At 29.7% G+C, this 11156-nt stretch overlaps 2 protein-coding genes across 6 annotated transcripts; both read right to left on the reverse strand.

Annotated features, from left to right (window-relative positions):
• Nucleotides 1–192: 192 nt before the first annotated feature.
• Nucleotides 193–2387, reverse strand: LOC105462060. Of its 3 annotated transcripts, none has more exons than XM_011708585.1 (5): nt 1746–2387; nt 1482–1601; nt 1047–1164; nt 693–939; nt 193–613 (listed from the first exon to the last, which is right to left on the reverse strand). In XM_011708585.1, exons 1-5 carry the CDS (start codon nt 1770–1772, stop codon nt 412–414), a joined length of 714 nt encoding a protein of 237 aa, XP_011706887.1. In that variant the 5' UTR covers nt 1773–2387; the 3' UTR covers nt 193–411. The 3 variants fall into 3 exon arrangements, with proteins under 3 accessions (XP_011706887.1, XP_011706886.1, XP_011706888.1); XM_011708584.1 differs by having other exon boundaries at nt 1691–2387; XM_011708586.1 differs by having other exon boundaries at nt 193–950; nt 1691–2387.
• Nucleotides 2388–2667: 280 nt separating this feature from the next.
• LOC105462061 lies at nt 2668–7471 on the reverse strand. 3 transcript variants are annotated; one of them, XR_976012.1, is made up of 10 exons: nt 7246–7471; nt 7027–7146; nt 6814–6931; nt 5763–6024; nt 5553–5663; nt 5376–5466; nt 4287–4432; nt 3871–3972; nt 3427–3756; nt 2996–3081 (listed from the first exon to the last, which is right to left on the reverse strand). XR_976012.1 is itself a non-coding variant. In XM_011708588.1 (9 exons), the coding sequence occupies exons 2-9, from the start codon at nt 7048–7050 to the stop codon at nt 2820–2822; spliced, it is 936 nt and encodes a 311-aa protein (XP_011706890.1). In that variant the 5' UTR covers nt 7051–7146; nt 7246–7471; the 3' UTR covers nt 2668–2819. The 3 variants fall into 3 exon arrangements, 1 of the variants encoding a protein (XP_011706890.1); XM_011708588.1 differs by lacking the exons at nt 3427–3756; nt 3871–3972 and adding an exon at nt 2668–2870 and having other exon boundaries at nt 2949–3081; XR_976011.1 differs by having other exon boundaries at nt 3427–3972.
• Between the last annotated feature and the right edge of the window lie 3685 nt (nt 7472–11156).

Raw genomic sequence — 11156 nt, forward strand, 5'->3', positions numbered from 1 at the left:
GTGCTCTTCCGATCTAATTTTTTATTAAATCATCGAAATAATTTGTTGGAATGTTAAAACTGATAAGCATTGCTATAAAACGTTTTGATATTCTAGCAATCATTTTGACTTTCGCACAAAATTATTTTGATTATTGAACAAAAATTATTTTCAGATCTTAGCAAAAGTGTTCTTTCCGTGTATAGAGTGTAACACAGCGTTTTTCAACCTTTTCAATTCGCGGTACATTAAATAACGAGCCAATATTTTTTACGCTTACTTTTTTACTTTTTCTTAAATTTTTTAGTTTTTTTATTTTCTCTAAAATTTTCACGGCACACTTGGAGATCCTTTGCGGCCACCAGTGTGACGCGGCACATCAGTTGAAAAACTTTGGTATAATTGAAACTTTTGAAACTTTTACAGTAAATCTCAATTTAAGGTTCGAGGGTATTCATTGTAATACGCGTGTATTGTATTATTGTAAAAAAAATGATTACTATAAACTGATACCAACTCCATAGTTCTTCGTTGAATATTGACGGCGTTAATTAATTTCTGACACATCAAGCGATTTTTTTGAGAAATTGATACATGTAAGATGTTTCCATCCAATGAATGTTCGATACGATAACTATAAATATATACTTCATGTCACAATTATAACATGTTTTGATAAACATTCGATACAAACATCGAAGATTTCATTCTACCGAGTAATTTTTAACATTGCACAAATATGTCGCATGTAAGCTAGAATCATCGATGTAGTGGTTGTCATCACAAAAACACCTATGAAGACAAGTATGAGGAATAAGTAGATATGTCTTTCTTTATCAAATTGCACCTTTAAGTCACCGTCTTGTTTTGAGAGAGATTTGTTTGCTACTGCAACGTCATTGATGATAATCGGAATAAGATACATTAGCGCCAGAAAAAGCCAGCCTAATAAGGCGCACACTAAAAAATGCCTGAATTTACAAAAAATATTTGTCTAAAATAGATTTGTACTAAAAAACGTAATTATAAATCTATGTCAGAGAGAACTCTTTTAGGAGGTTTCTTACGGAGTAAGGCCTCTGTAAGCCGCCTCGTAAACGTTCCGTATTTTTTTGCTATTTCAATTTCTTTAAAATCTTTTAGTGCTTTCCATTCTTCGCAAATCTGGTTTAATAATTTTCTCATCTATAAATATACACGATATTTCTTTTACAAACAATAAATTAAATGTTTTAGAAAGAAAATATTTCGTTGTTTGTGTACTCATATCTAAAATAGTTTTAAAGTGCATAATTATAGTCAAAATAAAGTAATATTAAAGTAATATTAAGAAAAAGCAAGTTTATAAATGTAATTAATGATATCTTTGTGTGTGTGTGTGTGTGTGTGTGTGTCTTAACATATAGGTATTACATTATATCTCTTCATTTTTCGAACTAAATTCTTATTTAAATTCTTATTTAAATTCTTCTATAAATCTGAGATGAAGAATAATGACTCACTTCTTTCGGTTTAATTAAAAAGGCGATGAATTGCAGTGTACATAAAATAGCAGGAAAAATGTCCGAACAGATCTTCAAAACTAGCTTGAAATTGTATTCGTACGCAAACAATAATATAAACTAAAAACGATAAAATATAAAGATGTGATAAAAATATATGCAATGGTTATAATTCTGAAATACTTTTTTTTAGTCAGATTAACATGTACCTGAGAAATCACGAAGAAGACAATTATTCCTAATATGAACACAGCTCGTACGTACCGGAATTTCGTATTCTGATAAGGCCATAAACCGCAAATCAATAAAGAAATCCGATTAAGATTATAATACCAACTTTCAAGAACGATCATCTTTCCATGAATGCCAAACTGTATATGCACTTGATAACAAACGAATACCTGTTTCTCCCCTCTCTAAGGTGCTAGAGATAGTCGCAGTGCGACTGATGTGCGTAATAATAATAATAATAATAATTGTGAAATTACCCGGAATTACGTGTGGAGCACGAGAAAAATTTCGATCGATTATCTTCTATGTCTCTATTCAGACGAGAAAGAAAATAAGCTCGAATTAACCAAATTACGCAATGCCTCGTAATAATTTTCGAAAGGAAATAAAATGAAATTCATGATACATGTTCTAAGTTAGCATAAGCAAGCAACATTAGATATTATCATTCAAGTTTGAACTACTGTACGCTGCGTTACTCCATTTTATCAAGTTTCCGATCAGTGAAGAAAAGAAATTAAATTATGGATCAAGAAACGTAATTTTAGAACAAAGATATGCTAACAATAAGTAAGAGATAAGTAGAAAATTGTGTAATAATCATATTTTTTAAGATAATTAGAAAACGTGCTTTAATTTGAAAGATAGACAAATAAGCAATATTTTACGAATAAACAATATTAATCACTCTTAATATGCAATATAATCATCAATATATCTATTTTAATATGCAATTGACTCATATGTCACAAAAATTAATTTAATATTTTTAATTATTTTAAAACAGTATAATATCAATAAAAAACACATTAATAAGATATAAAGAAGGTATAGAAAATAAGAAACGTTAACGTTATGCCTATTAAATAAAATTTAATCTTAATTAATCTAGATCTAATTCGCTAGAACCTATTAAGTGTAAAATCTTATAAATATTAAATAAAAAAGCGATATGTAATGAAATAAAGTATTATTTATTGATGAAAATAAGTAGCAGAGAATATTGTCTTATTTAATCAAATTATCTTTCTACTTTCTACTGTGGAAAAAATTTCTCCATGTGTTTATTACTACGAGTAACTACGCTTTCTGCGTTAAATTATGAAACTACTGTAAGGAGTAAATTACCATCATGAAGGACAATGACGTCTTCGTAAACTATAACAAATAATCCAATGAAGCTGATAACCTGTTGATAAAAAGTCATCATCGCATTCTCCATTTGTGCTATCTTACCGTGGTAAAGCTTTCCATTACTGAAACGTATATACCACCAACACTCGGTACAAGGCTTTTCGAGGAGATTTGCATTATAAACAATAATAATTTCTGCACTGTTATAGATGCTTTGTACCACAGTGACATGTATCTAGAAAAATTGTATTTAATTCGTTAAAAAAATATTTATATGTAAAATATATTGTCTTTTATATATATGGGACGTTTCGCGTCAAGCAAGCCACCCCTCCTTCCCAAAATTAACGCAATGGAAGAAAATGTTTGAGTTCTCAAAATATTCGTATACTTGTGCAGTTTCAAATTGAACATGGCCTTTTGAAAAATTCATTATGGCGACTCAAATATGGCGCCTAAAAACTGAAAAAGTCACGAATGTCTTATAGTATCTTCGATTAAAATGCGAAAACTTCAGAAATCGGCTTAAAAATGATTACTATGAAGTTTTCATTGATTACAAATTTAGAAACAGAATTACAAAATTGAAAATGGCGGATTTAAAACGCTCGAATCAGTACATAAAGCGTATCATAATGAATTCGTTGTCCCCTTCCTAATCTATTCCTTTTCCTCTCTTTCCGGTCTTTCCATTTTTATCCTCTCCTCTGGTATTTTCCTCTGTGTATTTATACGTTTTATTCCTTCTGTCCGTCTCTTTCCACACACCGTATTAGTTTAACTAACTAGTTCTTGCTGTGTTCTTAATCTTATACATTGACTTCAGGTATATTTTTTACACTCCTTTCTTAAATTCGGTTAATCTTCTTTAAATTTCGTTGAGTTTTAATTTATTCATATTTATTCTGGTCTTAAAAATGAATTACTACACTGTGACACTTTCATTTGAATAGCTTAATGTTTTATTGCAATTATTTTGACTTAAGGTATTTTTTTGTGCACGCATTTAGTACTTGATCTGTACCAGATTGTGTGGTGTTCTTTATGTCGATATATATTTCCAGTTTTATTATTCACAAAAATGAACTCCATCTTCGTTTGTGGGACACATGGACTAATTTATCCACTTGATCAACGATACAACGGATTTATGATTATGAGCGATTTTTAGTATATGTAAGTTATAGGAATTTGCTTCACGCACTGATAATGATTCAATGTGGAAAATGTTGCCCCAAAATGTTTGGGGTATCGCAATTAATTTTATATTAAATATATTTGATTCTAACCGGCACTAAAACCTGTGCAAGGACCTTTCATTGATACTTTACTCGCTACTTACTCGTTTAATTTTAAATTTTTCAAACCAGTTGGATACTTATATTAATTTATAAATTTGTGATTAGTTTTGCACAAAAAATACAAAAAATTGCTACTCACATTGAGTTAAAAAACTCGTCAGCATGATTTACCATTAGCTGTCCTAAAAAACTAGTTCCAAAGATATACAATTCATGTCCACCAATATAACCAATTGTTATTAAAATCCCAATCAAATTATCCATATATTTTAATTCATACAGCAACTATTAACATATTAGTAACAAAATTATTTAAGTAATAATTGTTATGTTTAGTAAGAGATGTATATCGGTATTGAAAAAATTATTTGAGCGCGCGCGCGCGCGCGCTAGTGTGTGTGTGTGTGTGTGTAAAGATATAGACGGTAAGGCATCTAAAACAAAACACCGGAATATGTCAAAAATTAAACTCAATATGTAAAAATGTTTCAGACAAAAGTTGATTTGAAACATATGCATAATAATATTAAGATACAATTATGAATAGGAAATTATGAAGAAATCAATACTTTACAAGATATTTCATATTTTTATATCAAAATATGACATGAAGATATAAAATATCTCATAATAAAGTATTGACTTTTCGATAACTTTACCTTATATTGTAGAATCATTTGGAGAAATTATATTATGTAATAATAATCATATCATTTTATTTAAAATATGAAGCTGGTCTTGAAAAATCGATTTTTTAGGAAATTGATTTTATTTCATTATTTGGCCGCTTAAAATCACATAACTTTTGTCTGAAACATTTTTGCTTATTATTTAATTTTTGACATATTTCGGTGTTTTGTTTCGGATGCCTTATTCTGTGCACGCACACGCACACGCATGCATACACACACGTAAATATATTGTACATCTCATGTCAGTGGATTAGAAACGTTAACTATACTCTATTCAGCGAGAGACTGTTCATCAGATGAAAATTCGTTTGTTTTGTGCAGATTTCGTCTACAGCACAGTTGAAAAATTTCCTTCTCTGCTTGCTCAAATTCGTGCGGGCTCAAACGCCCCAAACGCCGCATTTACGTATAGAGATCTGAATCCTCTTCATTGCTGCCTATATGCGCAGACCAATACGTCTCTCGCTGAATACGAATATAATAAAATATTATGCATAAGTTATAAAACATATTACAAAAGAGAGGGAGTTACTTACTCTGTATAAATTTACGACAAGGGAACACATGCCTATTACTAGCAAAATAAGAAAAGATATCGTAAAACTTGATATCAACAACTTAAAAAGCCTTGAAAACAAGAAATCAAACAATGGGGCCTGTTATTATTAAACAAAGAATTAGTAGTTTTGTCACACTTGATTTTAGATACCTACTTCTGTGCATTTCGATGAAGCTCCACTGTTCTAATTATCCTTTTGACGATAACATTTCTCTCGTTAGAGTACGCTATTACGTTCTTGTCCACAGATTGTTTTATTCGACAACTGATGATATTAAGTTTTCGTTAAGCCGCGAACAGCGCAATTATTTATTTTCTTACTGTATCATTTTAAGAAAAATTCACATCCTTTTGCATTCCTTACCTGCAAATTTTGAATATTGCGCAGCAGTGTAACGCAACCAATACAAGCATTGTACCGATGGCTAACATCGAAAAAGCACCAACAAAAATACTTGTAAGAATATACACGAAAAAAGAATAATACTGTATTCCTTCATTTACGTTGTATTCGCTCAAAATTAATAAAGAATGTGTACGTGATTCGTTTAATGGTTGGACAATATCGAGGATATCTGGTAGCAGTGCCATCATTGGCAACAAAAGTGACATCAATATTAGCAGCACTAAATTATATAAGATATGTTGTTTATTATAATATTTTTTTCATTTTAAGTATAAAATATTAAAATAGTTAAAACATATTAAATCAGATGTGAGAAAATCATTATAATTATTAAGAGGATGCTGAAAAGTCGGGAATTACCGACAATTACAGTTGGAAGGATAACTCCGAAATGACTGAACGGATTTGAAATCGCTTTTACAGGATTGAAATAGACGTAAAATGTAAAGGGGCGAGCTACGAATTTATAGTAAAAATGACAAAAAATTAAAAAATTACCTTTTTTCGGGTCGTACAACTGTCATCTGACGTAAACATTTTAGTGGTATAAAAGTTCTGTAGCTCATATATACAAAATAAGTAGCTCGCCCCCTTCGGATTACAGGAACAAATAATTCCAGACCTTTTGAACTTCGATTGAAAGCGTAGAAAAAAAGATATCGTTACAACTGTAATTTATGATAATTCGTACACTAAGCTAAAGTAAAGACAGCAAAAATTGCGTCTGGCAGTAAGTGCCGAATTTTCCAAGAGATGGCGTTTCAATAAGTTAAATGAAGACATTACACGTGTTGAATAAGGCAAGAGATATTGTAAGAAATTAAAGAAAAAATTAAGAGATGCCTCTATTTTCGATCTCGTGCAAATTTGGTCGAAATTTCAGTTGATAAAACAGGACTTCAGCATCTTCTTAAGAAATATAATATCACAAATATATTATCACTGTATAATATATGCTTCTATACTAGACTGAAATTTTTTATGGAAGATATAAAGATATCGTTATTACCTAAAAGAAGAACTGTAAAATTTTTTCCTTGTTGAACATAATGTTCTACTATTTTAATTTCTTGCACATCTGTCAACATCCGCCGATTATTAATAATTTCTTCCAGTATCTGTTTTACCTGTATTAAATTTTGAATTAGGTGAAATTTCAAATATAAGTAAAAATCTCTTTCATGATAATCGGGTTTATTAATTAAAATCAAGTTCAACTTACTTTTTTAGTTTTGAAGAAAAACATGTTAAACTTTATAATAAATATGAAACCCGGAAGAGCATCTGACAGAATCTTGGTAATGACATTTATGTTAAAATCGGCTACAGCAAATTGCCCTATCTAAAAAAGGGCATGTAAAAGTCGATTATTTGCATTTATCGAAGTTTATTGTTATCGCTTTTCCGCGATGCCGATTGATTGTCTCGCTGCGTGTCTTACTTCGTGTAAACGGCTGTTATTGCATTTTGACAGTTGTATGTATTAAGGCTAATATATGTACATATAATGTAAAACAAGTATAGTAAAAATATTAATAAAAAATATTAAATAGTATGGTAAAAATTTTAAAAATATTTAGAAATCACAGACGCGTGCTTCGTGCTATTTGACTTCTTATTCTTTATTTTTTACTACGTAATGTTTAAATACATACAATTACATTGTATTGGACTATTAATTTTCGATACAACTGTCAAAATATGCGACAGTCGCTCATGAAGTAAGCGCAATGAGAGAACCAATCGGTATCGGAAAAATGACAATAAACTTCGATAGATACGATGATCAATAACGTCATGCCTTTTTTTAGAAATGGAATTACTTAATAAAAATATTAATGCGTATAATCTTATTGTTAAAAAGGTTGTCCCCAAATAGGCACTTATCATATCACTGTGCTTGAGCGCATAAAATGGCAGCTCTATGATTTGTGAATTTTAATCGTTAATAATTTGAAAACTATAACTAAGTATTAGAACCTCTATATTTTTGTATTAGGATTATAATCTATATGCAAGTATAATATTTACAAAAATCTGTTCTTAAAGAAAATGAAGTTTTGGGACGTCCTATAAAAAAGATAATAGAGAGAGATAAAATTATTATGACATAAATATATAGTTTTCTCTGAGAGACTAATTCTTTCCTCTGAAAGTTCTTAAAATAATTTTTAAAATATCGATACATATGTTTTGAAACAATGAACAAATTGTCTCATTCTGTTATTCTTGTTAAATTTTACTAGAGAAATATTACAGAAAAAAATAGAATTACCTCAACAATCATATGAGAAATGAGTAAAATATAGAAGCACGTTGCACGAAACCGCTGAAATTTAGTTTTTCCATAAGGCCACAAGCCGCAATACTTCAAAAGAGTTTGGTTCAATTTATAATAGTGATCGTCGAATATGTACATTCTCTTGCAATGGTCGAGACACGAATGGGAAGCGGCTCTGCAAGAGCAGATTTCAAAGAGCAGATTTCAGAGAGCAGATTTTACTTCACGTGCACTCTTTCCACTGTAATGATTTATTTAATATACTAGCCAATTTTTTCCTGGATTTTTTCGAGGCACGTAATAGACAGCGGGAGATACAATGTCAAAGAGTGAGTGACAGTTGCAGCAATTTAAGCATTGTCTATGCCTACATGGCGAAGAAAAAAAGAAAACCAAGCTCTTTCATTGGCTATCGCTGATACAGCGAGATACAAACAAAGCGAAGGAAACATAAGTCACGTAAATGTTGGGTATAAAAAAATCTCGTCTTACTAGTAATTTTTTATAAGCAATTATACCCATTCCCTTCGGAGTTGGCGCAAGCGCATTTGCGTAGTGTTGCTGCCATCGACTTTGAAGAGATTCATTCTCGCATCAGCCATTCGACAAAACTCTTCTTTCTCCACAATAGAACACAACGATAATGACATATAACTTTTGTACTTTGATAAATTGTCGAGGACACATCGCATATCTATATATCAATATGTATACAGACAATATTTTAATTTATTTTATCATTCCGAGTGTAAATTTTTATGAACGTGAAAGTGAATTAAAATAATTATGTACGAGAAGAAATTAGAAACACAGGTGCGTACAAGTATAAAAAAATGTGTGGCATGTATATATAGAATCGAGACATTTTTAAGTAATTATACTTTATTTATTAAATTCTTTGACACGAAGAACAAATTATAGTTTTGATTAGGACTGTATTAAGAATAGTTTTTTATGACTTAGAAGTGCTATCTTGACACATCTACTTTGTTTTTATAGAATATCTTACTTCAAATTATTTTTGTGCTGCTTTTTTATTGTAAAATATCAGTGCTATTGAACTCACATGATATCTACATTTTTTTATTTTTTGAATTTATTTCATTTAAGGAGAGAATTATTATTATATCGCGAGATAAAATAAGACAATTAAAACGCTATTAATACAATCAATTCTAGTCATTTTTAATGATTGCATTAATAAAAAAGATTATGTATAATATATTTGAATATTTTTGTCAGTGTTAATTTCTCTCACATATATGCTCACATATATTGTATTATCTGTAATCATTTTTATTATCATGTAAAATAAAATATCATAAAATAAGATAACAATCTACTTATGAATTACAACAATTAGTGTTCTTTACCATGTGCAGATTGTTTACTTTACATAACATCTTTTATCATCTACGTATTATTTATAATCAGCAAATTCACTCGTGTTGTCTATATTTTGTTACAGTAAAATATAAATTACCGTGAAATAAGACATTGACATGCTTACGAGCTGTAAGACAAATTTATTAAATGTTAATCGTTAATAATCTGTGATTCTTTCATGTTTATCATATGTCACTTTTGTTTACCTTAACAAAACCTTCTACTGAAGCCCAAACTAGACCGCCAATATTTAAAATATATGAATTTTTTTAGTACATTGTCTGAACATTGTCTGAAGTGTGTAAAATGTTATTACTTAATTTTTGTTATTTCAATTATAAACAGAAATCATTAATTTACGTATTAAATTTTAAACCTTACCTGGCGATTTCAAACAATCCACAAATATTTTCGATATATGCTACTTCTAGCGTATCAATGGCTAAAATTGTGAAGTCATCGAAAGATATGGAAAGTAACCAGTAACATAAAATTGGATAAAAGTATGTTTTCTTATCGACAAAATATTTTAGTGAAGCATGGACTTCATGTGGGCGAGTTTCATTTAATGAAAAAATTAGATCAAGAATAGTCGGTAACAGTTCCACGAATGCATACAGAAGGAGACTTATGATTATAGTCGCTATAATTAAAATATTTTTTGTACTGATTAGTTTAATAGCTGTTTTTAATGCTTGCGAAGTAGACAGCTTAGTGCACGATTATTAATAGCAGGTTTTAGGCAGAAAATGAAAATAGTTAATGAGAAAGTAAGTTGTGATTAAAAATCTTTCAGAAATAAAGAACTTCACGCGAGCTTCCAAGATTGTGAGGCAGAATGTTTAGTGGTAGCTATTATAATAATTACAATATTAATATATAATATAAAGAAAGAGAAGATTTATGTGGAAAGTGATATGTTACTGGTTAGCTATGTGCTCTCTTTTTTATAATTCTCATACATGATAATAATATAATGAATTGTTCACCGTAAGATGAATATTGCCACATTATGCTGTGCTCCGTTTTTCAGAAAACTTCAACTATCACGCATATCGTTCCAAATTTGCCTTATCTATGGTCGAATTATTTCAAATGACTTCTGACTGTTGAACGAGAAGAAATGATGGGATACACATAAGTCAACTTACTTCATCGGGTTTAACATAAAACGAGTAGTACAATACAAAATATACCAAAGATGGAAAGGTATATGAGAGTGCCGCAATTAAAAGATCCAGGGAGAATTGGAACGTGAGAAATGAAGTTAACTGAAAATGATGAAGGTATCAGAAACGATAGACTTTGATATGGTTGCATATTTTCTTTGAATATAAATCTACAATAAAATATAAATTTAAAAAAAGATATTAATTTAAATATTAAATTTTATAGTAGATTTATGTTATTAAAAATCTTTAGCTACACTCCAAATCAAAGTGTGTAAATTTGTACTTTTTACGCATTTAAACGCGTGTTATATTTTTATACATTTTATCTGTGTTTTACAGATAAATTCATATTTTTACACGCTTAATTTTACAATAATATGTGTAAGCGTGTAAAAAATATGCATTTAACTGTGTAAAACACAGATAAAATGTGTAAAAATATAACACGCGTTTAAATGCGTAAAAAGTGACTACAGATTTACACACATCGGAAGAGCACACGTCTGAACTCCA

This window comes from Wasmannia auropunctata, unplaced genomic scaffold (assembly GCF_000956235.1).
Source record: "Wasmannia auropunctata unplaced genomic scaffold, wasmannia.A_1.0 LD271793.1, whole genome shotgun sequence".
In the NCBI taxonomy this organism is placed as follows: domain Eukaryota; kingdom Metazoa; phylum Arthropoda; class Insecta; order Hymenoptera; family Formicidae; genus Wasmannia; species Wasmannia auropunctata.